The sequence below is a fragment of the Thermobia domestica genome, chromosome 10 (genome assembly GCF_964235325.1).
Source record: "Thermobia domestica chromosome 10, izTheDome1.hap1.1, whole genome shotgun sequence".
Lineage (NCBI taxonomy): Eukaryota > Metazoa > Arthropoda > Insecta > Zygentoma > Lepismatidae > Thermobia > Thermobia domestica.
In genome coordinates this window covers 227,242,479-227,270,072 of record NC_137463.1, presented here as the reverse complement: position 1 = coordinate 227,270,072, position 27,594 = coordinate 227,242,479, and the positions used below count along the sequence as shown (strand labels likewise).

Here is a 27,594-nt window from a genome sequence, read left to right as displayed (position 1 = left end):
GAATTTGTGACGAAAATGAATATGAAAAAGATGAAAACAATGATCATTGGGGTTCTGTCAGTTATAGAGGGCATAGCAAACATGGCTCTACTCCCGGTGGGACCACTAAAATTTTCCGATATTAAGCCAGCGTCATGAGGCAACTGCGGAGCTATTATCTGAATTACAAGATATCGGATTCAGGTGGAAAAAAATATATCCCGTTGAGGCGACTGCGAGCCAGTACGCTGACCACACATTACCCAGTTGAACCAGTCCCATCGGCCGCCCATAGTCCTTCATAAATTGTAGCGAAAAGAAGTTCAGTTTAATGGTTCCTTCTAACAAATCTTTAAAAATAGTATGATTGATTGACATGCCATAGGGCAGGTAGTATAGAGTTAGAAATTCACTTTTATAGGCTTTACATGAAGAAAACTAATTTATTACAACAATATATAACAAAGTGCATATAAGATAAACCATTACCAAAAGAGCTTATTAAATGAATGATATTTACAAGATAATTGAAGGGTTCACATTCTCGTCTTACATGTCAGGACTGTCTATGTGTATTTTTCACCAGAGTCACTAACAGAGCTCTATGCGAGCGTACTTACAGTGTCTTTACGTCCATTGCCATCAGTAACAGAACAACTCCTTCCCAATGTCACTTTTCTACGAAGCAAGAGTGGTAACTAGGAGGTTGATAGATTCTTCTGCACCCCTAGACTGAATTGTCTACGGTTTTTATAATACTTTCATTTCACGGAACTGGAATTGTTTTTGTTTTCACTTTTCTAAATTCGTCCGCGTTACCTACAAACGTGCTGTTAGTTCTATTTAAAAATGTTTTCACTCTGCTATATTGTTCTAGAAACTTAGAGTTGATCCGTTAACTGTGTACTTCTATATTATTATTTTTAAACCTCAAAATGAGGAATGTCTTAATCCTCGGCTCAAAAAAATGTCTGTCATCTGTTCTTATGAACTAGTGACTTTTAAACCTCAAAATAAAACACTAAAGGGTGTGAACACATGGGATGAAAAAAAAAACACTGACATGCGAAGAAGGTCCATGTGAAAATGCAGAAGGCTGCAAACTGGAATGCCGTGGAGAAGTGCTGGTTGCATATCGTACCGGAGCACTAGGAGCAGGGCTGGCTGCGTCGCTCTGAAGCTAGAAGTCTCTGGAGACAGGGCTGTTTGGATCTCTCAGGAACAGGAAATCTCTGGAGACATTGCTGGCTTCATTTCTCAGGAACAAGACTGTTTGCATCTCTCAGGAACAGGTATTCTCTGGAGGCATGCTGGCTGCATTTCTCAAGAACAGAGCTGTTTGCATACCCAGGAACAGGAAATCTCTGGAGACATTTCTGGCTGCATTTCTCAGGAACAGGGCTGTTTGCATCTCTCAGGAACAGGAATTCTCTGGAGGCATGCTGGCTGCATTTCTCAAGAACAGGGCTGTTTGCATCTCTCAGGAACAGGAAATCTCTGGAGACATTTCTGGCTGCATTTCTCAGGAACAGGGCTGTTTGCATCTCTCAGGAACAGGAAATCTCTGGAGACATTTCTGGCTGCATCCCTCTGGGTTCTGGAAATGGCTGTCCCAGGGCGGGTGGAGCACGGGTCCAGGAAATAGGACGTAAATGAAAGGAACTCAAAAAAAAGGACGTGGATCAAAAAAATGAAAGTACGCCTGTGTACGAGTATCTCTGTTAGGTTGTAGGCAAGGCTGTTTATAATCAAATTTCAGTATATGAAAAGAAGAAGAAAAAAATGGAAAGAAAGGTGAAAAGAAAAATAATGAGAAGACATGTCTGATACCATGTATGCACCACAAAATTACTGTTGACAAAGGTCACGGGTGAAAAAAATGTAATCGGCGACAGACAGAAAATAGTGCAAGATGTTTGTAGGAGGCAATAATTATTGCAAGTATTGGAGCTAATCGGGAGTCGAAGGCAGGAATTTGTGGAACGAGGGACAACACAATAAACTGCAAGGAGGAAAAGGGATGGAAGTAGGAGTGAATTATTATTATTATATTATTATTATTATTATTATTATTATTATTATTATTATTATTATTATTATTATTATTATTATTATTATTATTATTATTATTATGGTAGTCCCTATAATCTGGTGTAGTTCTTTTGTTGTGGTCCTCAACAGAAACAAAATATTTTGGTAGAAGAGTAACGGTATGGAGAGGCGGTTTTGTCCACTAGCATAAGTAGGTCATACTGCATCATAGAGAATTCAGGGTAAATGACCTGTGCGAAAGTGTTTTCTTGGTGATTTGTACCGTAATTTTGTGCGAGTAGAAGGAAGGTTCAAGGGTGAAAGTGTAGTGTTTGTGTAAGTGATATTGGAACAGGATGTTGTGAGTGTCCGGAAGAAGAATTTTGGTACGTATTACCTAGAAATCTTTTTTTTTTTTTTTTTTGGTGTGTTGAAAATAAAGTAAACACCTAAATTTAAAGATAAACAGTATGTTACGCTGAATTAGTGAGTGATTATGATGTACCGAAGGCAAAGGGGTCGTAGGAAAGGAAAGGACATAGTGGCGGAGTAGTATTTCGTTGGGGTGGGTCACGACGTAACCGTATATTTGAATCGAAAGAAACGGAATTTTAGTCGCTTTGTATTAAGATGCTATGAAAATGGTAAAGGGTGGGTGTGTCTATTCTGATATAAACAATGTCTATTGAGCGTGAGTTGTATGAAGTATTCAACAGATTTCGTTCATGTATCCTTAGAGCGCTCAAGTTTTTGAACAGAACCAGCTGTTCAAGATTAAGATACAGGAAGGAAATACGTGAATATAAACAAGTACTTTTCCTTGCATGCTTAGGAAAAGGTGTGTTGAGAACATTCAGTGTCGCTATTGTTTAAGTGGCGTGTTACGTACGTGAAGGGAAGGAAGGGGAAAAGGGATAAGAGGTTAAGGTGGTATGTCGGGCAGTGAACCAATGCCTCAATATGAAATCAGGATTTGGGAGGTGAGATATGAATGCATTGTATGGCCGAAAATGATTGCACGGGAGAAAGATTTGTGTGAAGTGTGTTGCCTACCTAACAGGGAATTTGAAAATAAAGTTCCTTTTGAAATATGAGTCCATGGCAGAACGAGAGACAAAGTCGGAAGTTTTGCCAGCTTAAACTTTAATTAGGTGATTTCAAAAAACGCTTATATTTCATTTCGAACTCTGAATTAGGTGTTGTTGGTGGTACGTAATGTTTCAAACGAGTCTTTCCTATAAGGGTGGGTTTACCCTCTATGTCAACGAGGACTTCGTTTGGAGAAACAGTTGATATGAGCCTATAAGGTCCTTTATAAATTCTGGACAGTGGTTTACAAGTACCAGGCTGAGTGGATGTGTCCAAAATCATAACTTGAGAGTCCGGTATAAACTCTGTGGGCGGTTTGCTTGATTCGACTTTTTTCTTGAAGTCAAGAAATGCTTGGTGCTTCCTATATTCAACTAAATCCCTCATGTCTTTCAGTGCCAAAAGGCGGTCCTGTAAATCTAGATGTTCTTTCTCAACATGTAGCAAGTTGTCTATGGGTAGGCGAGGAGGTACTCCATATAACAATTCATGAGATGAGACACCTAAAGATGTTAATGGAGTCTTGTTAAGTGCGGAAGTGGCGTGAGGCAAATATTTTGGCCAGAGTTTTTGGTTAGATTGGCACAGAAATTTAAGACTAGTTTGCAATGTGCCCAAACGTTGTTCAACTTTTCCTAGTGTGAAGTGCTGATATGGTAATCCATACTTAACTGTAATGTTGAGTGATTTGAGAAAGCTCAGGGATAAAGTGGAAGTGTGGCTTGACTGACGGTCAGTATAAATACAGGAAGGAACACCAAAGGGAATGATTATTTGATTAGTAATGAAGGAAATGAAATTGTCAATAACAGAAAATATAAGTATAATGAAATATGAAAATAAAAGTCTTGCCTTACAAGTATGTGAAATGTACACAAGACAGTCTTAACAACGAGAGCTTCGATTCCCCGCCGGGGAGCCATAACAAATCTTTAAAAATAGTATGATTGATTGACATGCCATAGGGCAGGTAGTATAGAGTTAGAAATTCACTTTTATAGGCTTTACATGAAGAAAACTAATTTATTACAACAATATATAACAAAGTGCATATAAGATAAACCATTACCAAAAGAGCTTATTAAATGAATGATATTTACAAGATAATTGAAGGGTTCACATTCTCGTCTTACATGTCAGGACTGTCTATGTGTATTTTTCACCAGAGTCACTAACAGAGCTCTATGCGAGCGTACTTACAGTGTCTTTACGTCCATTGCCATCAGTAACAGAACAACTCCTTCCCAATGTCACTTTTCTACGAAGCAAGAGTGGTAACTAGGAGGTTGATAGATTCTTCTGCACCCCTAGACTGAATTGTCTACGGTTTTTATAATACTTTCATTTCACGGAACTGGAATTGTTTTTGTTTTCACTTTTCTAAATTCGTCCGCGTTACCTACAAACGTGCTGTTAGTTCTATTTAAAAATGTTTTCACTCTGCTATATTGTTCTAGAAACTTAGAGTTGATCCGTTAACTGTGTACTTCTATATTATTATTTTTAAACCTCAAAATGAGGAATGTCTTACTTCTATGTGTCAGCTAATTTCATCAGTATTTTAATGTTTCGTAATTGTAACTATAAACTTAAAAGATTGCCTCTGCCCAGTCTTTCCCCTTGATATCTATAGGTAGACCCATGGGCGGCGATTAGGGGGGGCAAAGGGGGGTAGTTGCCCCCCCCCACTTTTTTGAAGTAACCCATTAATGTATATAGTTTCATTTAGAAATGTAATGTTTTTGTATGTATTACTGGTTCATAGAAAAAATGGTGCCATATATTTGCCGTTCCGTGAGTAGGTATTGGTTCTCTTCCCGTGTAGTAAAGAAAACTACAGGAAATGCGTTTTAATTGCCACAGAAAATAACCCCAAAATTAACCTATTGGAGCACAACAATTTCAGCATACTTCCACTTCTTGCAAGGGCTCGATATATTAGTCAGCCGCTTTGAAACTAATTCAGAGAGCAATTCGCAAAAGAAAAGAGTCTTTCACAAATTATTTTTTAATTGCACAAAAATTGACAGTTCCTAAAATGTCTTTTCTTTCTAGAGTAAGGGGAAAAAGCGTAATAAGAAACAACCATTGCCATTGTTTTGTAGTGTAATGTATGAATGAAGTGATATGTTAGAGGTGTACGAGTGTAGCTATATACAATTAAATTTAGTGAATTCAACATAATTCTAGGTTTTAGTGTTAATTTGTATAACTGGAGTATGGAGTGATTCTAAGTATTGTTGTGTTTTGATGTGCTCCCAAGAAAATTAAAACTGCACCTAATGGCAACGAACATGTTTCGGGAAGTTGCAAAAGCAAATATTTATTTAAATGTCGTAGCATATGCTTGTAGTATTTACTGTCTTTCATTTTCTAAGAGTAATAACATACATTTAATAGCATGTGTGGAATTAAAAATTAAGTTGTTCATTAATCCCTGTTTCAATATGACTTTTGCAAAACAAACCATTATTAGAGGCACGAGTTTTTCGCATTGCGCGACAAAATGAAATGTATCAGAATTAAGTAATTTTCAGTTTCTTGACGTTTTGATATTCTATGTGTATTTTCATTGTTTTCTGTTGCGCGATTAAACGCGAAATTAGCAGTTTTGCGTGAAATTTCTAACAATTCGCGATATAATGCGAAATTATAAACATAAGTTTTCATTAATTTCGAAACGCCAGTTTTCCGCTGTCGAAACGGTAGAACGTGGCATGAACGGTGCATTTTGGATAATTCGGATAGAGAACATGTTGCAGGACCTTTTTGGTTGAAAAACTAAAGCACGCTTACGTTTGTTACGCAGTGAAAAGGGGCTAGTGTTGAATGTGACTTTTAAAAAATGTGCATAAAGATCATCCTTGAAGCTTTCTTCGCAAAGAGAAGACTCCAAAACTATAGAAGTATATGATGCTTTGGGAAAGCTATTTGATTCCTCTGTAATTGCTTGCGGCAGTGAACCAGACATTGTTACGTTAAAGAAGTTTTTTTTTTTTTTTTAAGCTTGGCCTTCATTTAAAAAAATGAAAGCATCTGATTATGAAGTACCACATTTGGAGTTTTACAAAGTACCCTATGAACTCCTGACAAGTGATTCGTCTGGAAAGTACAGTGTAATGAATATTTTGAATGGACAAAAGTTCTGAAGTGATGATTGTTTGAAGTTTGTTGTAAACGCACTTACATATGTGTAGATTCCAACAAGCAATGTCCATTGTGAGAGTATTCTTTCCCCAAGTATGGACTGGTGATAAGTGGCAAACGTACAGCAATGAAGGAAAATGTGGAAATGTGTAACATGCTTATGTTTAATGCTTAAATGTAACTTGTCCCTATGTGTTTCATAAGACAGCAAAACTTTCCTACTCATAGTAAGTTTAGTTACTGATTTTCTTTCATTTGATTTAAAAAAAAATATATATAATTTTCTATAATTGAAATTTACAATGTCAAGTGCAATATTCACTGTGTTTTGTTTTTAGGTTATTAATGGTTTATTTCTGTAGTGATCTATGAATAGAAGGAACAATTATAAAAATGTCGGGCTAAAGAATGCAAAGTTATTTGGAAAATGCGACAAAACGCGAAATATAAAAAACGAAACGCGAAATTTTCAAATTCCTAGTGCGAAAAACTCGTGCCCCTAATCATTATTTATTACTATGATTAATATTATCCTTTCTATTTATTTGTTTTGCAAATTTGTTATTCAATAATATGATCACACAGTTTTCCAGACAGAAGAGTACAAAGGGCTATTACCTACTGGCGTTGCTCTTGTCAATTTACTTAATAAAATGTGAAATATTATATACGGTATTTTAACTGAAAAATATAGTATCCTATTAGTTATACAACGTTTCGTCAAACAAAATATTAGAAACAAGCAGGAAAACTAACATTTATATGCAAATATTCAAATCATGTCTTGCCCCCCCACTTTTAACGTTCAACCGCCGCCACTGGGTAGACCCTATATCTAATTTTATCTATATCTATATCTATATCTATATCTATATCTATATCTATATCTATATCTATATCTATATCTATATCTATAGCCAGCCGCGGATCCATGATGTGATCAAGAGAGGGACTAAACTATAGTTTGCCGCTGTATCCAGTGTAAAGAAAGTAGGATTGAAGCCCATTTCTCCAGTGAATACCTGAGCGTCAAGGGGGAAGAAGCTGCAGCCCCTATAGCCCTCCCCTTGAATCCGCACCTGTCTATAGCTATATCTAGATAGATAGATAAATTTAGATATACTTTAGGCCCGTAGCCAGCCCAAAAATGTAAGAGGGCCCGGTAGAAGTTAGGGGGAGCCCGATCCAACCATATTATAGTTCATTTGCAAACCTACCGTGAAAATGTTAGGGAGACCAGTAAAAATTTATGGGGGCCAGGCCCTCCTAAACCCCCGTGGATACGGGCCTGGATGTATCTACAGATAAAGTATATATATATATATATATATATATATATATATATATATATATATATATATATATATATATACTATGGTGTGTGTACGAATAGATTCGAAAAGCAGCAAAGAACAGAACTAACCCCATCTAGATACTAAAGGAATAAGAATTTTAAAAAATACACTTGTTTTCTTTTACCTAATGTAATTTCTCTTTTCCTTACACACGCAATGTTGTAACGCATTCATCAAGGCTGAAGAAGACACGATGTAGGTTTTAAAGATTACAGACAATTGAGCATCAAATTTCGCAACATAAAGCACAAAAATCAAGTTTGAAAAATGTGGATTCCTTTTTTTCAAGCTTACGATGGATGTATCATGAAGATAGATAGTGGAGATAACTCGATACTTATTACGTCTAAATTAGGTAACTTTTTAAGGTTGTTGTTCATTTAATGTGTGGGCTTGCACTACGTAAATTGTTGCTCCAAACTCAGCTCGAAGGACATCCTGGACAATTTAAAAAGAACCTGTGGGCGCTTTTTTTTTCGTTTGTTAAATGATCAATCAAACGCTGAATTAGTTGAATGGGGCAGGTATAGAAGGTATTACCTCTCTCTATTTATGGTACGATTATACTCTGCTATTACTTTCACCAAGGTAACCAATGAAGAGTACTTTTTTTTTTTTTTCACAACGCCCAATCTAATTAGCCGCCGCACCTTGCTCTTCATGTTTCTTCACAGATCATCTTAACAAGAAGCAAACCTCGCAGAAAAAACAAGGATTTCATTTTACTTGCCGGAATTACGTGCGTCTTTCTGTTTATTATTGTAAAAGGTGTGAAAGACGGATCAACTGCAGTGATTTCATTTATAAAAAAGCTACTTGTTTTCTGCGTCAAGTTCTCCAGAGGGTCGCGATGGTGATAGGAGGACTTCATTTTGGCAACACCGCCACCCTTAGTTCAAAAGACATTTGGCCAGAGGGCAGGCTTGTGCTCCACTCCTACATGGGAACAACTTGACTTGGGGTGGAACCGGGTTTGTGGGGCCGCGCCCTTCAACCTGCATGCCCACGCCCCCTAGCACGAGTTCTAGCAAAACAGAAAAAAAATCAAAGTGAAATAAAAAAATCGTTTTAAAAAATTTCTTAACGTCCTCTTCGCGCTGGACAGGTCACGTGACTGCTCGTTTATCAGAATCAGTGTTGCCACTGACTTAAAATGAACGGGATATTTTTTTTCTTTATTTTGACAGGTAAACTTACATACATTATTTTCCCAATTTTTAGCTCATTGTTTCGAAACCATCACAGACTTCTATCCTTGTCCAGACTTCTATCCAGAGAAAAGCAACTGGTTAGATTATTGTTTATGAAGAAGATTATTGTAAATTCGGAAGAACGTTGTAGAAGGTATGGTGAAAGTAAAAGAGAAAGGGGAGAAAGATTGCTATTGATCGAGGATATTAAAAAGATAATTCCTATGCTAAGACGAATAAGTTAGCTGAAGCATGTTATGCTGTGCTTAAAAGTTTCTTCATTTGCCGCAAGCGACAAGGTGACCAGACGTCCCGTTTTAGCCGGGACAGTCCCTTTTTTCCACTGTTGTCCCGTTTTTATCTTATTCTCAAACGGGACGCCTAAATGTCCCGTTTTTAAGCAAAAATGACCCAAGTGTCAAGTAATTACTATTCAAAATATAAATGGTCAATGCAAATTCTACACTCTTCCGTACCAACACTCATTGGGAAAGTTCAGCCGTGTCTGGAACTTCTGAATGATCAAATGAGAATTGAGTGTTCTGTGGTTCAAGTGGAAATTGAGTTGGAATTCTGAGTGTTCAAGTAGTTAAAAGTATTGTTGGGTTATACTTAAGTTAGAAACGGTGTATTATCATTCTTACTTGTATATTTTGTAAATTGAAAACACTGCTGAGTCCCAAAATGCAATGTGGAAATCAGGCATGCGGTCGCCGGTTCGTATGCGTCCCGTTTTTGAAAGTAAAAGTACTGGTCACCTTGGCAAGCGACCGCAACCAAGATAAAATATTTATAATGATGTAATTTTTCTGAGGTAAAAACGTGGACCTTCGAGAATATGAATATGGAGAAGAACAGAGAAAGAAGATGAGTTGCTCGGAATGAAAAATAAACAATAAGAAATATTTGAGAAAATGTGGGTGAAAAGAATATTTGAATGAAAATAAAAAGAGAGCAAAATAATCTGTTTACTGAGAAAAACAATATTCTGAAAAAGTTCATAAAAGTATTATATTGTTCTCGTTTTGGAAATAACTTACTTTCCGCGGGCGCATTTTACCCTTGTATATATTAATCAATTCAATCTAATGTAACAAAGCGATCAATACTGATATTGAATACTTTTCATACACAGTACCTAATTTACTTTCTTTGGGCGTGGTATACCCATAGAGATTGCATTTCTTTCGTCAAGATCAATTGATTGCAATCATTGGATATATCCTAGCTCCTGAAATTCAATTATTCCTATTGATTTAACAACAAATAAGAGTCTATAGGAAGAAGATTCCGGTTAGTTGTTTGGAGTTCAGCGTCCCATTTTAACAACGGGGCTATATGGAACGTGAACCCAACATAATAGTTGAAGGTGGATTTCGAATCATCATCATGGTTTCAAATTTCAAGAATCTCCCGTGCACTAATGCACCAGCGGGAAAGACTAAGATGATTACAAAAGATGGAGAATATGAAAGAGAATGTCCGGTAGTATTTACACGAAGACAGAAAATCATTGGGGATACTGTAGTGTTCGGATATTCTCTGTTCCGATATAGTTGAACATTGATTATAATGATATAAATGAAAGATTGGAATAAAAATCGAAGTCCAGAGATTGACATTCAGTGATTATTACATATTGTGTTTCTATTTGTTAATATTTAATGAAGTATAACGTTTCTACAAAAAAAAAAAAAAAAAAAATCCATCCTATTCTAATAGCAAATGGTAAACGTCTCGCTCTGTAAGTCATACTAAATTCTAATAATGAACAGTCACGCTAATAGGTGTCGCTACCTGCGTTATCGCTTATCTGTCTGACGCTACTAGACATCGTTACCTGCGTTATCGCTTATCTGTCTGACGCTATTAGACATCGCTACCTGCGATATCGCTTATCTGTCTGACGCTACTAGACATCGTTACCTGCGTTATCGCTTATCTGTCTGACGCTACTAGACATCGCTACCTGAGTTATCGCTTATCTGTCTGACGCTACTAGACATCGCTACCTGTGTTATCGCTTATCTCTCTGACGCTACTATTGTGCTGCCAAAATGTCTTGAGCCGTGGCAAAAATGCGAACTAAAGCTCACACCCTCACACACCCACGCGTTGAGCCAATAAGGGTTCAGCTGTTGCTAAGCGAGAGAAAGCGAGTGGAATTCCTTCAGCCAATAGCAGCGCTTGCAACGGAAGACTAGGGATCAAGTCAATGTGGCATTAGTATAGACATCCCTACCTGTACTATCGGGTTTAAAACTCTGCAGACAATATCTTGATTTAAAACTGTTGTGACGATTTAGATTCGACTCAAAAACTGTGTTGTTTCAGTTCAATTTACTACTTCAAACTGGATAATGATGATTTAAAGTCCATCAACAATATTTTACCATGTGTGCAATGACGTCCTCATAAACATAGTAATGGAGTTTGAGGTTACTGGGTAAGGTTAAAATAAATAAATAAATATGTTCAACGTAACCAATTAGAGCTTTTTATTAAGCATGATTTTAAAATTTAATGTACAGCGGGCCAAAGGCTAGGTCGGAACAATTGGTTGAAATAATGTTTGAAATGTTTCAGTTTCATCAAAAAAGATTGTAGAACACCAGCAGTTTATTATTTATTTATTATTTTCTGAACATTTGCATTTTTGGAGTTGTCCAATTTCTGCTATCAACTCTTCAATCCATCGTCTTGCTGATAGCTCTATAGCCATTGCTGACCTTGAAATTTTATCAAGGTATCATTTCAACCTTTAATTGTATAATTGAACAACCATTCATCAAATGAGGTTTGGAAAACTAAAGTTACCACGGCTATTCTGGTATGGAACAAGAAAAACCGTGAAAAAACGTCAGTAAGGGTGGTCGTTTATCAAAATTCCTTGTTATAGCTAGTGACAAGTAACAGACATGACTAGTGTTGAAAACAAACTGTGATAATATGTCCTTTTGCTGTCCTCTGTGATCGTTTCAAAGGTAAGAGGAAATGTAGGAAACTTTCAATCAGTAATAACTGATTTATAATGAAGGCAAAATCTGATGACGTTTCAAAAGAACTCGATAAGAATAATTGAACTTTATGGGCGTAAGTGAATACGTGCCTGAAAGGAGGAGAAGGCGGCAAACAAGACAAGAATGAACACCTTCCTTTCTCAACAAATAAATTGTGTTCCCACGCAGCGCCAAGTGTTCGTTCAGCGATCAACTGGATCTGCAGTGACCAAGGCGTAATAAAGAGGCTACACTGTAACGAATAGAAGGTCTGTTTTATCTGATGGTAACCCTCGAAGGTATTTGGAAAAGATACTTATCCTCTATACAATGTAGGTGGAGTCCAGAGAAGAGAAGACAACCCTTTGAAGGTCACCCAAGGGTTGAATCTCTCTCGTTGTTAGATGTGGAAATGTAAGAAGAGCACCGATTTATTTAAAGGGTAGGCAGACAGACAGGAGATTCTCAAGACACCATCCCATCCACTTGTTGACGCCAAAGATTTTCCTTACGATGACTGTGTGCTTCTAATATCTTAATTTAGATGTCTGTAATATGAAATTTCATTTCCTTATTTTAGATGAAACCAGGGGTGCTTGCAGGTGGGTTTTACAGCACACGTTGCGCCAGTGAGATTTTTTCTTTGGGGCCGGGACATAATTTTTCATTGAAAATGGCACAATCGAACTTTGAATATACCATAATGATACTTTTACGAACGAAAAGAAAATCCGATATTGAAAATGAAATGAACTGAAATCTTTAACGCGTTACAGTTATGCCGGCTAGGCTAAAGGAGATGGTGATGATGAAATAATGAATGAAATGGTGGAATTTCACCTCCGGTGCTTGGGGTCCCTGGTTCGATTCCAGCTCGCGCCGTGTGGACTTTGTAGTGGACAAACACCGTGCTCGTGGGCTTTCTCGGGATTCTTCTGTTTCCTCCCACTTTCTTCATTCCACCATTTCATTCATTTCTCATCATCACCTTCTCCTTTAGCCTAACCGGCATAACCGTGGGGGACGTAAAGATTTCATTTCATTTTCAAATGGTGGAATGAAGAAAGTGGGAGAAACCCAGAGAACCCCGAAAAACCCCACGCACACGGTGTTTGTCCACCAGAAAGTTAACTTGACTCGAGCTGGGATCGAATCAAGGACCCTATGCATCAGAGGTGAACGCTATACCACTGACCCACCGCGGTCTAAAAATCCAAAATTGAATATAGTTTAGTCTGTAAAGTAGGGATGACCACATTTTTTCGAAAATTACCTTTTCAAAAGATGATTTTTTTTGTAAACGAAAAATTTTTACGAAAAAACGAAAAAAATCCAAAAAAAACTATAACTTTTTCGATAAACGAATTTTTTTCGAAGAAACGAAAAATCAATAAATGAAACCTCTGAAAATCAGAAAATAAATTTTTCGGAAAAGGTTATCCCTACTATAAAGCAGTTTACCTTGATTCTGTCACAACAACTCCAGTCTGTTCTACTACTTTCCTTTGGGGCGGCAATAGGAAAGATGGAGCCCAAGCACTTCGGGAAGGTGGGCACCTCTGGATGAAACTCAAGTTAGGAACATATGACAATTCAAGGAAATCTACCTGTGTTATTATTTCCAGGTTAAGTGTAATTACTAGGGCCGATTTCTTTTAAAAATGCATATACGTATGTGCTTATGCAAATATATATTTTGAAAGTCAGTGCATATTCTAGGGCTATTAGCATTTTTTGCATATATTTGGCGTTGGCGTTCGGTTATGTTGTGCAAATGTGACGAAAGTGGCAAAGGAGTTGGGTATGTCGCGAGGAACAGTGTCCCAGGTTATTGACAGCGTATAAAACTCACAGCTAAACCACATCGGTCATGAGAAACAATGGTCGAGAAAAAATGGTGTAACATTCCACTTGCTTGATTTCATGACCTCTATAACTCCATTTCAAATCTCATCAGAGTTACTCTGAGAGCGAAATGTAGTGAAACCGCGTATTAATATGGTAAGTTTAACTACTGGCATTTATGGATCGTAACAAAGATAACTGAATGAACAGAATCTACTGTTCAAAAATGATGTCACCGTTAGATGTGGGGGTACCCTATTCCGGAGTAATTGGATCACATGTTTGAAGAAAATGGACATTTTCTGAGAGTAAATTCTGAAGGTCGCATTACTACGTTGCAAGATTTGATAGAACTATGCAGTCAACGAAATGACCCCGTACAAATTCGGTTTCAACAAGATAGAGCGACCGCTCATACATGAAATATACTGATAGTTATTCCCAGATAAATGTTACCCGGAAATCTCATCTCTCAACGAGGTAACATGCATGGCCTCCTCGCTTACCGGGCATACTTCCATGCGATCATTTGATATGGAGTTGCCTCAAAAGGAAACTTTTCATGGACAAACCACGGAACAAACCATGAACAAACTACGCAGAAGAACTGAAAGACGTAGGGAAACAGCGAAAATTCCGCAAGGTATGGTCTAACGTGCAGTGCAGAATTTCGGTAACAGGTTACGAGAGTGCGTTCGAAAGAAGGGTTCCCACTTGGATGAGGCCATTTTCAAACCATATACTTTCTTCGTTCAATTTTTTAAAAGAAACAATTCATAAATGGCATTCATTTGCTATAACTGAAAACAATAAATTTTCTTTTATATCAAATAATAACCTTGTATTATGATTTTTTTTTAAAAAATCGGATTTTTCCTGCTCGACCCTGTACCTGAAGATTTGCTTCTATTGGTACACTCTAAAAACAGTACCCATGATTTTGCACAAGTACCCATGAAATAGAAGGTACTTCGCTGATGTACCTATGAAAATTCAATGTACCGAAGACTTTAGTGGGTACACACCACATCCCAACCTTTTACCCATGAATTAGTGGGTACAGGGAAGATTTATGGGTACAGTAAATTCGTACCGAAGAATGTACCTATGACAATAGTAGAAGGTACATGATACCAACATAAACATACGCCATATTGTGTGTTGTCGGTTGATGTGTTGTGTGTACATTATTTCAATTAAGATCGGGAAGATTCGAGTAATCAATCAAACGGTTCATATATAAGAGTAAGTGGAATATTCTGTATTTATAGTTGTATTTGGATATTGTAAATGAATTAACTTGTCTAAAATGTATACTATATTATTTCGTAGTTAAACAGTAATTTAAGCCGATTAACAATTCGATTCTTAAGCCTATTGCGAAATGTAAATTTTAACCTATCTTTTTCTTTTCTTTCTTTCTTTCTTCCTTTTTTTTAACATGCAGTACATGCTAATTTTCGTGACTTTATCTGAATAGTATTGCGACTTTTCCGTGGTTCATTCACGTACGTAGAAAAATCAAGAATCATTTATTGAATATAGAGTGCAAGGGTAAGTATTAGAAATTGGATTTCACACACATGCTTACGTACACCCTGCACTTCATTTGTTTGCATAGATTGTGTATATGGCTTCTGGTGCTTATGCTCAAGGGAACGTTTACTAAATCCCTGTACCTTGTACTTGTGCAAGGACTTCGAGAATTCAATAGAAGGTAGATTGAAGAGCAAATAAGTGAAGGTGTGAGAGGAGTAAGTGTTGTATCGCCGGACCATTTTTTTTAAATTTACCGGGTGAATTGAATCATTTATTTTGGTTTGTGAAGAAGAGTGAGTGAAAGTGAGGCGAGGGGAATAGTTGAAGTTAAGAAAGTGATTGCTGTAGGTTGTGTTTGATGCAAGGCATACTGTATGTGAAGGCGAAAGAGGCTATTTGGCAGAGAAGCACACTTATGATTTAGTGTCGGAAAAGGCAGTGTGGAAATAACGTGTGTATGTCAAGGTTGTAACATATCGTGTTAGCGTTTTATAGAATTATGCGAAAATAACGAACATCAGTTGTTGAAATTGTATGAAAGGTACGGTATAATGCTTTTTTAAGTGGAGCTATTGAAACTAAGTGATTACTAATATGAAGTGGTGCTATTAAAACTAGTAACCACCTGTTTTCATTACTCACTCGCATACCCATCATCACTGAAACGCCTGCTTCCATCGGATGCACCCCGCACGGGCTCAATACCTTCGCCTTGCCCTGACTCAGTGAGATAGGATTCCTACATTTTAGCAGCTACCTAGCATAGGTTGGTTTGATTTTTTGCACTGTAGTATACATCCGGACGCCGTGTTTATAAGCAAATACTTATGACATACTGTCACAGCATTGATAGTACAGAATTTTTGTTGGGAGGGAACGCACTTTTTACCTCTATTTTTAAAATACTTTTTGGTCGGTATATTTTAGTTATTTGATTATTATTATTCTCCAAATTAGTATTTATTTAAACTATAAATCTGTAGAAATTATATTTTGAGGGAAAATTACTTTTATTTTACATTAGTATATGATAGTTTTAGAAGCAGACGCATTTATTACAAAGAATTATGGGTAGTACCGTTTCACTCCTAGTTGAAATTATATATCCGCCATTGGGTAAAATTTTTGGCTTTAAACACTAATCTGAATTTAAAAGAATATTTTAAATCCCCTTCCACTTAGTTTGATATACTTTAATTATGTTAAAATTCAGTTATATTTAGAATTTTAGTAAATATTTATTCGGTTTATTTTCTTAACACCAAGTTCCTTGCTTTGATTGATACAATTTTATTTGGGGATTATTTGTAATGAAGAGGTTGCTTGCGTATTTTGGTCTATGTGATCTGTGTTTTGGCATCGGATACTGTGCTGGTAAGTCAAACTGTTATAGCCCTTCGTCAAACATAAAGTTGACGGTATCTCTAGTATTTTATGTTGTTAGGGTAATTTCAGTGATTATGTTTGAGTAAATTTAGATAGAGGCTCCCGCTCAGATTTCTAGAATGAATACCGTTTCCCACCAAAAAATGGGTTGAATTACCAGTTTTCGGGAGACTTTCTTCAGAAAGGGGATCTCCAAATCATCTTCTGTCTTGTTTTGGTAAAGATGTAGTAATTATAAGTAGGGCCACCAGGTCCTAGATCAGTTTATTCTTTGAATTCAGAGCCGGTTTAGTGATGATTTATTTGTGGTTTTGGTGTGCATTTAATTTTGAGTAGTATGTGTCGAGTTAACCTATATGTATTAGTAGGTGTAATTGTGTAATGATGTGAATGGTAGTTAATTGTAGTATGTTGATGAGTATGGGATATGAGTGTACAGGACTGGACAGTGTGTTGTTCATTACCAAATTTTCCATTATAGTTCGTGGATATGAATGTCAAAGCATTTCAGTAATTTTAGCAGCGAATTAATAGACTGAGTACAAGGAGAATTCACATGCGAGTACAGCGCCGTTGTGACCAAATTTCGTACTTCATTAGTGAAATAGGTTCGTCGACATGCGTGGTAAATTAGTTATTATTTAAAATTCTATACCGCTCCTGGCTTAGATAAACCATTTGATGGCTATATTGATCCTTGATACAACATTACTGAAGATCTTGACGTTCTATCTAATCAAACAACTGAAACATTAACGTTAATAAACTTCACTTATTTCCTTAAATAGTATTTCAGCCATATAAACTCGTGTTTCAAGTCAGACCATAACATTAATTTTATTTTGATTCGTAACCGCAGAATGAAAGTTCATTGTTGTAGTTTAAGCAAATTGCATTAAATAAAGAATCAGTTTTGATAATTTCTCTCTCTTAACTGTGTAAACATGTAATTTCCCTGGCTGTGAGGGGAAATGTATTAGGTATTGAAGTTAAATGGTCTTGAGTTCATACATGGTTTCCGTGTGTTAATCAATACTACGATTTTATTGAATTTTAGTTGAATATAAGTATATTAAATGAATGTGACTGCCCCGAACAGTCAGTAATATGAAGTATAGGGTGCCTATTAGTAAATCGACGACATATTAGTTATGAGTACATATGAATATGAATGATAAATATGATTATTGATTATAGTGAAGTAAATATTTACGAATAAGAAGGCACTTCGAGAAATATATGTGATGTAATGTGGGATTATTAGAATTCTTATGATTATTTCGGGTATTGATTTTCACACCCGAGTCCTGTATGAAGAGGTTTGTGCAAATACAGAAGGCTACATTTCTACTTCATAGTTTGGGGGAAGATTTGTTTACATTGACATACAACATTGAAAATTTGGTCTGACATTGTAAATAGTATTATATGGTTGAATTACAAAACATTTTTAGAATATTCATGGAATTTATTGACCAGCTGAAAACATAGTTTGATGAACTCCCTGCATTTTGGTTCAGTGTAACTCTGTAATTTAGATTTTTTTTTCCGCGTCACTCAACAAGCCTATTTTACTATTGTTTATATTGCTCAAAGCGGAAATAATTTGGGTGGTAACAAGAAATTAGATAAAAATAGACAGTAGACTTTCGATATACCGTACCCAGGTGTCAATTTTCCCCCGCCACACATTTTCATTATCTTTTAAGCCTGTCTCAGACGGGACTGAAGTAAGGCTGCGATTCACGATCTAAAATTCACGATCTTACTTAACGATCGTGTGAGAGCTAACTTGCCCCTAGTTCAGGTTGAAATTTTCTGCTGTCCTTATTTGGATCCTAACTTGGAAGAAATAGAAACAGTTTCTATTTTCATCTGGACTTGCATACAACTACCAATCAGAAAAGAGTAGCGCCTGACGACATTCAACTTTGTTTATCGCTAATTTCAAAACAATGCTGCCTGGACAAGGGCAACATTAGAATCATACGAAAAATATGATCTTTTGTAGCACGATTTATATTATTTATAAAAATATTTATAAAAGACCTTAGAGGAGGTATGCAGTGAAGGTATCCGCTCGAACGCTGCTGGTGTGAACAAATGTAATTACATCCTTTAAAAGAATAAAAATAGGTGATTTAAGTAGCTATACTGTGTAATTTGTATTCTAAAAAATGTAACATGTTAAGAAAAGCGTGCAGGTTTACTTTTGGTGCACCACTGGAAATAATTGTTCAAAAATTAGAATCCTTTCACTAATTACCTTCTTATTGTTTTCTAAATGATTTAAGCTGGGCGACATGAAAATATCCACATGGCATAGTTAAAATTCAAGGGGGTATCATAAGCAATTGTTGTAAAAATTATAATTCTTTTACGATTTACGTATAAATACAGCGTGCGGATGCATGCATAAAAATTAAAGCCCAAAAACACAAAACAACCTGCGCTAGGTCGCCACAAAAAAGCACGAATGCTATCTAACCGAGTCGTAGCAGAGCAAAGCTGTGAGGAGGTGCGTCTGAAGGGAACAGGCGCGTCAGCAAAGGTGGGTATCCGCATAAGCGAGGGTAGTGAAAACGAGTGGGTTTTAACAATGATACTAGTTTCAATAGCATTTGTCATGGTTTTATACTAGTTGCGTTTCACTTGTAAACAAAATACAACTTCTGTAAACTGTGCAGAAATTCACCGCCGGTGGAAAATAGTTTTTATACAGGCATCTTTCATATCAACTCGCTTATTTTATCCGTCGTAAAGCACTTGTAATAAATTTAGAGTGTCCACAATGCTGGCACAATACTAGAATTCCGGGTGCAGTGCATGAGATAGGTTCCCGGCGCGGTATAAGTTTACTTTAGGGGCTATGTGGACATTTTTTGTGTGTACTGTGCTGAGCGGATGCACTCAGTACCTATACTAGAAAGTTGCTTTTTCTTCTTTATTTTAGCTTTTCGCGTCTGATAACTTCCCTTATTTACATATTTGGACAAGTCATTTGATTTTCAGTTCTACAATCTGGTGGATCCAAGGATCTACAGACCATTTTTCAGCTGATACAAACTCCCCCATGTTCGTATCTTGCTGATGAATTTTCGGAGTTACTAATTTCAATAGCGTATGAAATTCTGAATAATCCATTCTGTAGATTTTTTTTTTTTTTTTTTTGTAGGAACCGGGATCTGCTGTAAGTAGTTAATTATTCACCATTGAAAATACGGTGCTTTCCTGTGCATTATTGCGGCGAAGAATTCACTCCCTGGTCCACCAGCCCCTCTTTACTTTTTCTCTCTCTCACGTTTCTTTTGGGGGGAGGGGAGGGCGGATTTTGTGTCAGCAACAGAGCAGATATCGCTGCTATGGCTATTTCATCCTCATCGGATGAACTCATATCGTGAAATAAAAAAAAACAATAATATTTACGATTAGGACAGTTGATTTCTTTGTGTGTAACGCGTTTTTCGTCTGTTTTAATGAAGCGACCACGAGAGGCTCCTCAGGATAAAAGAAGAAGCGACCACAACACCTCAGGATAAAAGAAATTGCATAGAAGTTTGAGTTAGGCAACACTGTTAAGTTGTAGTCTGGGTTGAGGTCTTAGTTCAGTTCCGTGTGAGACGGGCTTTAGTTTTAAATTAAGTTTTAAACCAAATTGATACGACATACTAAAATAAACGCCGATCTCATCAAATGTCCAGAATTTTATCTATAAAAGAAAGGACAGTTATTAAATTAAATAAATAATGATATCATAGCTCAAATGTGCTGGCTATCTCCACTGTGATCAACAAATGCTAAATATTAGTTGGATTTTTGGCATTACAAAATAATTAACAACTAATTTAATTAAATTTTCTCATCACCGGGGCTGGGTCCGGATAACTCTCTCTTGTGTATTTACCTGGATCCAGGTCTGGGTTGTATGTGGGAACGTGTGTCTACTCTAAATCACTTCAAATTGGATTCTCTGTCAGTAGTTCATTAAATTTGGTTATTCTTCAACAATTAATATAACCTTTTATAGTTTTTTTCCGTAATGATTCCGTATTTCTCTCTTTTCATTTTCCTTCCCTATTTCTTTTCTTCTTTTCCTCTTCTCCTCTTTCATTTTCCCTTTCTTCTTCTTCTTTCTTCTTCCTTTATTTTAAAAACTGAAGGCGTGATATTTTATTTATTCTTCGGAAGTCCGATATAAAAAATAAAATTACGGTCAATGAGAAATCAAGTACAGTAAACTAGCGCTCATAGTTTACGCCATGTTTCAGTTTTAAAAGGGCGAACCATGAGAGGACGGATCGCCATGATTTCGGTACAATTTATCACGCCCAACGTAGTAATTTTCTATGCTAAATTGTAAAAGTTTACATGCCTCTGTTTTGAAGGTAACTGAACATAACCTAGCCTAGCCTAAGGTAACGTAATGTAATCTAACCAAGAAGTAGTACACTTTGGTACTTTTTCGATCTCGTGTGGTCCTCAATACAGCATAAATGCCCCCTTCTTCCTCAGACACCAATCATAACGTTCCGCCCCTCTTTCTACCTTTTACGGATCTCTCGAAGTCCGTATACAAGTACATGGCAAAGAGAACATTCACAATGTGAACACAGAAAAGGCCTACTTTTATGAAAATGCGCCAATAACACTCGCAATATAATGGGGGAGGGGTTCTCCCTCCATCATACCCCATCTCATATTCTTACATCACGAAAAGTAACGACGAAAACTAAAAGGACTTACACCTAACTTATAACCTGCTGGCCCTAACTGATATTCCACAAGAGTTCGTACAAAGTAAAAAAAAAAAAAAAAAAAACTTAAAAACGATCGAAAGAAAGATTTAGGAACCGGACCTACAACAGCTCTCTTTTCTTTTCGTGAACGGTGCTAGCTTAAAATTGGTATATATATATATATATATATATATATATATATATATATATATATATATATATATATATATATATATATATATATATATATATATATATGTAAGTAAAATATAAATATACGGTAGCTTCGAAATTTCAGTATTCCTTGCTCAGTATCGCAAACTCAAATATAAACTACAATATCTCAAACTAAACAAACAGGCAAATATCACTTCATTAAGCTTTCCTGATCCGTTCAACATTTTGTCTGTAAGTACTGTGGTTCTACCCGTGTGTAATTTATGTTTATAGGAACCCCAAAATAACTTACGCTAATAACATTTAATATTACCCGATACAACTGGTGGAAAATATTTTGTTGGGTACCAGTGTCTGTCTGCTACACAGGGTTGGTAAGAAGGTTTTTCTTTCTTTTTTAAAAAAAAATATTTTTTGGTTTAAACCAGTTTTTTTTTTATTTGAACCGACTTTTCGTTTAAATAAATTTATTTATTTATTTAAATTACATATGAATATAAATAATTTTATTTGGCCTTAACGTTCTTATGCAACGCAGTGATAAGAAAATATACCTTTTTTCGAAAGTAGACATCGATTACAAGGAAAATGTGTAGCTGTCTGATGCAATAAAAATAAATAGCGGGAGTATAATACAAATGTGTTACTTCAACTTTAAGGCACAGTAACTTTTATTTTCATTTATAATCATGAATTAGCTTATTATTGGTAAAATAAAAGTAACAATTCTCTCCTCTGCTTCTTCGAAGGATATTTTCGTAAGATTAGCACAGCGAAGAAAAAGGCAAAAACTGAAATCAAAAGAAAAACAACAAACCTGTGTCGTACCAAATGAACCCTTGGCCGGTTCCTAATGAGAGCTTAAACTCTGCAAATTCAACAGAAAATGTATCTGACTATTTATTCGAGTTAGAAGTAATTATATTAAAGTATTGTTTTATATTACCGAGTAACCGCAGCTCAGTTAGTAGAGCGTTGGCTTCGTATTGAGAAGGTCCTGGATTGCGCTCAGCAACTGCTATCCTGACTGAAGTCTTTCCCTGGTTTCTCTCAGTCATACTAGGCAAATGCTCTAATGGTGCCTTGAATAAGGCCAGTGTCGACTTTTTAAAACTCGTTTAACATAGGTAATGTACGACACTTTAACCATTTATTCTTATTTTTATCTTTTGCAAATTAAAAACATGAAATTAAATCTTTTAGTTTTACGTCCCACGATTATTCCGGCTAGGCTAAAGGATACGGTGAAGATGAGAAATGAATGAAATGCTGGAATGAAGATAGTGGGAGGAAACAGGAGAGCCCCGAGAAAACCCACGCACACGGTGTTTGTCCACCACAAAGTTCACTTGGCGGGAGCAGGGTTTGAACCCGATACCCCATGCACCAGAGGTGAACGCTCTACCACTGAGCCACCGCGGCCCCGCAAATTTTATTATTTCGAAAATTCATTTATTAGAAATCGGAACATCAATGTTTCGGCTGTTTCTAAGATCATCATCAGTAATTATAGTAAATTGAGAAAGGAATTTTCAATAACCTGTTTATGCAATATTCGTGTATTTTAGCAAAATCTGGTTATATGGCAGTAGGGCACAGAAGGGAATTCTTTATTTTTCGTTGGAATAAAAGGACTTGGGACAACGCAATTTGATTAATTTCCTTTCTTCGCTTTTGCATTGTGATTTCAATAAGTAATCCCATACTTTATGAGCCATAGATAGTAGCAAAATGCCCGTTTTAATAAATATTCGCTTTGATATTTGAAGATGAAGTAAATGTTCTCTTACCATTAAAATGAGAAAATGTTGCTATCTTTAAATAGCAGTAATAATTAAAGGTATGTGTATACATTTATTACATTTAGCAAACTTCCAATTAGTTAATTACTGTATCAATACCCTTAATCACATGTACCAGTTTCGTTTTCCAATCACTCAACACCTTTGAAGAAATTGCTCTAATTACTATGTCAGTAAATGCTCAATATACAATTTATTGTATTTTGATTGAAATGCTAAATTTAACACATTAAACCATACGTTTCTAAAGTTGCATAGATCTTTCCGCGATCTGCCGCGCTTTACTACGGAATTGCTGCAGTTTTAATAATATATATATATTTATTTTATTGTGTAATTTTTCTTTTTCTTCTGACATCCTTCTACCACCAACAGATTACATCTGTTGCAGATGAAAATTTAAAAGTACTTTGAAACCATTTTTGCAGTTCTGAAAGAAGTTTTGTATCGCAGTAAGACCGCAGTAGCCGTACACTTTGAAGTGTCAAGTGCCGACTTCATTGTTCCAGGTTCGACTTCTGACTGGGGCATGTTTTTTTGTGGATTTTAGAAACTTAACAGCTAAGAGTACCGTGCCCGGCCAAAGTCAAGAGCTACTAAAATTAGGGCCCAAAATTCAGGGTTCGAAAAAACCCAATCCACCTGGGCTCATATGCGTTTTCACGGATTTATTTATTTATTTATTTATTTTTCGAAATACCGAAATGTCTGTGGGGTAAAAGTGTTACATTGTGATTTATATTTCAAGATTGTCATTGTCACAATTTGCAACAATTTTCTACTTACTGCTACATAAAGATCTCTTCAAGATTTTCTATTTTTGTTTTCTAGATACTGAATTTCGTGCTTCTCTCACGTTCAGAATAGGAACAGTGACGACGCAGAGGAGAGGGGGAGGCAATGGAACCCCCTTTCCTAATACAGCCAACCAACTTAAGTCGAACTTGCAGTAATGGTTTCAGGAGGCGACTCGAAAAAAATTCCCTGGGGTCATAAATCCGCTCGTACTCAATGTGTTACCAATATTTTCGCAATATTTCTTTTCACCTCTCGTGTTTTTAAAGTGTCTCGGGCGAAATATTCTGAAACCACCATTGGGAACTTGTAATCTAATCCAATATTAGTTAGGCCTATATTGAAATAAGTATTATGAAGCTAATAGTACATACTGTTCGTAATTTTGGTCCCAACGGTGAAAGATGTTTTCTTTAAGATGCTGCAATAAGAAGCTAAAGGCCTCGTCGTCTCCTTAATATTACTATTCTTTATCTATCTGTTAACTTTGAAATTTATCTGTTGACATTAAATTTGGTTGGTTGGTTATTGAAGTTTAGTGTCCCTATTCAGCAGCGGGCCTGTATGGGACGTAGACCTACAGTTTAAGGTAAAATCTGAACCACCAGAATCGTTCAAATTTTTCCAGACTTCCCGCCGCGAATTGAACCCGGAACCCGCTACACCGAAAGTGCCCATGCTAGCCACTAGACCAGCGGGGAGTTCAACTTTAACTTTGATGCTACCTGGTAACCAAAATGAATTAAGCATTCAATAAAGTACCAAATCCTGGAAATTGTATCCAATCGCTTAACATTTAAAAGTTTTTTTTAAAATCCCAATTTCTCAATAAAAAGTACAATCTAAAAAAAAAAAGATTGAGGGGGTAAGTGTACAGGAGTATCTAATAATATTAATACGAAATATATTAATTTATACAATATGAATTATATCTTTGTTTTAAATTAAATGTTTAAAAATGTCTTAAATGAAATTAAATATCTTCCAATGTAAAATAAATAATTTTATTGTTGAAGTATTCACTTCCGATGCTTTGTACATTCAATTACGGGAAATTCCCGAGAACTTATTTCAAGACGGTTCATTTCCGATAATGCAAATTTATTTAAGTTAGGTTAGGATTTAGAGTTCTTGGGTGTGGGCATCTATGAACATGAAGGACGACGTTTCTCGAGATCACACTATCCAAGGAAAGGAAAGGAAAGGAAGCGGCCTGTGACCTGTATGTCAAGTACCATCCCGGGATTTGCCTGGTGTGAATGAGAAAAACCCAGGAAACCTCACTCAAGATGGCTGGCCTGGAAAAGCTTTTACACTTTTTCGATCAAGTGTCCCCCACCGGGAATTGAGCCCGGGACCAGTCGCAACTTAATTTAGTGTACATCGAAACTTTTAATATAAAATTGCATATTTTACTTCAAATAGGGCCGCGGTGTTGCTCAGTGGTAGAACGTTCACCTCTGGTGCGTGAGGTTCCTAATTCGATACCAGCTATCTCCAAGTGGGCTTTGTGGAGGACAAATACCGTGTGCATGGGTTTTCTCGGGGTTGTCCCGTTTCGTTTCACTCTCTTCATTCCACTATTTCATTCGTTTCTCATCACCACCTAATTTTTAGCCCACAAACTATAACCCTGGGACGTAAAACTCAAAGACTTCATTTCATTTATTTCAAATATAAGTATAATTTATACATTAATTTGAATAATTATCTCAATTAATTATATAATTATCTCAAGCTGAGTTTTTTTAATTCAATCAGTACATTCAGTACTTTACAAAGGTCCTAGAAAAGAGTTAATTAATATATATTGAATGTTATAGTATGCCTAAAGGTCTAAATTTCGTTAAAAAAAAAAAAAAACTTTCAATGTGATCAGCTTAGTTGTATGACTAATACACTCACCAGAAGCTTAAAACCCAGGTGGGGTTTTGCAGGTGAGTAAAACCCGAAAAAAAACACCAGTTTTTTTGGCTGGGCTGCGCCCACTTGGGCAAACCCTGCCGAAAATACAGAATTTTAACAAGAACAAACGTATCCCAAATAAAATTATCAGTTTTTGTAGCATGTTATCACTATAAAGCGTACCAAAGTATAACATATTTATAAAAAATATATTTGTTTTTTTTTTAATTGTTTAGCATTCTAAGGAGTACCTCTATTTGTTTGTCGTCTTTATAGATAATTAACGTGTCGTCTACATAATGATAGTATGTAAACAACTTTTCAATTTTGATGTAGCTACACTTGATAAGATAATTATTGTATATTTTACATAGCACTGTTATTTCGTGATTTTATTTCTTTATGTAAATACTGTATTCCTTATATTTTATTAAATATATCTGAACTCATTCCTTTTGGATATATATATTACAGGAATCGTTTCAAGAAACTTTGAAACCTCAAGGACCAACCCTGTTCTATACTGCCGAGTCCAAACTTCTGTGGACAGGAAATGGAGAAACAGCTGAGATACCGAAGAGGCCTGTTTGCTGCTCTTATGTATTTATTACGTTAAAAATTTAATATACCCAACTTGGTTTGGATTGTTCCTGTATTTTGACACGTGACAACGAAACATCAAACGCAGCGTACTGTAGACACCATATAAAATACTATAAATTATAACGAAAACAATTGTAAGAATAGCAATTAAACAATAGCAATAAACTTAACTTTGTTTCACTCGAATTATGTTCCTGTATATCACGTATTTTAGCACTTCATTTTAAAATAATGTTTATTTATTATTTAATAAGATTATATAATGTAGCAGAGAAAAATTGTGAACAATAATCTGTTAAAACATCAAATTTGCATTACCAGCGCCCCCCCCCCCAAAAAAAAACCTTTTGGTCCGAGGTTGTTCTTGAAATTTTTCGCTTAGCTTCAAGATTTGCTTTATTCAATTTGTTATACTTTATTCGGTGTGAGTCCTCACGCGCAAACTGAAGTATTTTTCTTCATTCCCATTGCACAGCTTGAAGAAGAATATGTGACATTTCGCCTCACGTAAACTAAAATAATAGCTGAGCAAAGAAAACTTATTATTGAAAACTAAAAGCTTAGATTTTAATGAAAGGTATTTGCATTGCTCAGCTATTATGTTGTTTTATTCGGGTTCATAAAAGCAAAGCTTTGATATGGAAAATATCATCGATGGTATTTTTATGTATTTTCATTATTTTAATAAGAAAACTTGTAACTTAAATATCCTTCAGGGGAGGCTGAATGTCCGAAAGGTCCTACAATATTTGCCCACAGTTAAGAGGACTTCGCATATTTGTGGCAGCATAGAAAGCATCACTAAGAAGAAAGGAAGACTAAGTTCTGTATGGCATCCAATCTTTAAAAAAAAAAAATGTTCGTTGACTAAAGGTGAGATGCTTTCCAAAGGTAATGTTTCATGGATAAGATCACACCCATATTCACTCTTATGGGAGGTCCACATTCTTCTGGAAGGACAAATTCTCTATATTTTTTTCAATCAGAAGGCGCGTAGGACGAATGGCCGTACTTTT

The 27,594-nt window shown here is 36.0% G+C and overlaps 1 protein-coding gene across 6 annotated transcripts; it reads left to right on the top strand.

Annotated features, from left to right (window-relative positions):
• The first annotated feature begins 363 nt into the window (after positions 1–363).
• On the top strand, positions 364–26,788 carry LOC145663024 (uncharacterized). Of its 6 annotated transcripts, none has more exons than XM_081729157.1 (2): positions 364–2,396; positions 26,450–26,785. In XM_081729157.1, exon 1 carries the CDS (start codon positions 1,088–1,090, stop codon positions 1,622–1,624), a length of 537 nt encoding a protein of 178 aa, XP_081585283.1. In that variant the 5' UTR covers positions 364–1,087; the 3' UTR covers positions 1,625–2,396; positions 26,450–26,785. The 6 variants fall into 6 exon arrangements, 1 of the variants encoding a protein (XP_081585283.1); XR_014127133.1 differs by lacking the exon at positions 364–2,396 and adding an exon at positions 14,769–14,880 and having other exon boundaries at positions 26,450–26,788; XR_014127135.1 differs by lacking the exon at positions 364–2,396 and adding an exon at positions 15,079–15,189 and having other exon boundaries at positions 26,450–26,788.
• Positions 26,789–27,594: the final 806 nt, after the last annotated feature.

What these genes read in the sequence shown, in the direction of transcription:
- LOC145663024 (XM_081729157.1), top strand. Translation starts at nt 1,088, where the DNA reads ATGCCGTGGAGAAGTGCTGGTTGCATATCGTACCGGAGCACTAGGAGC.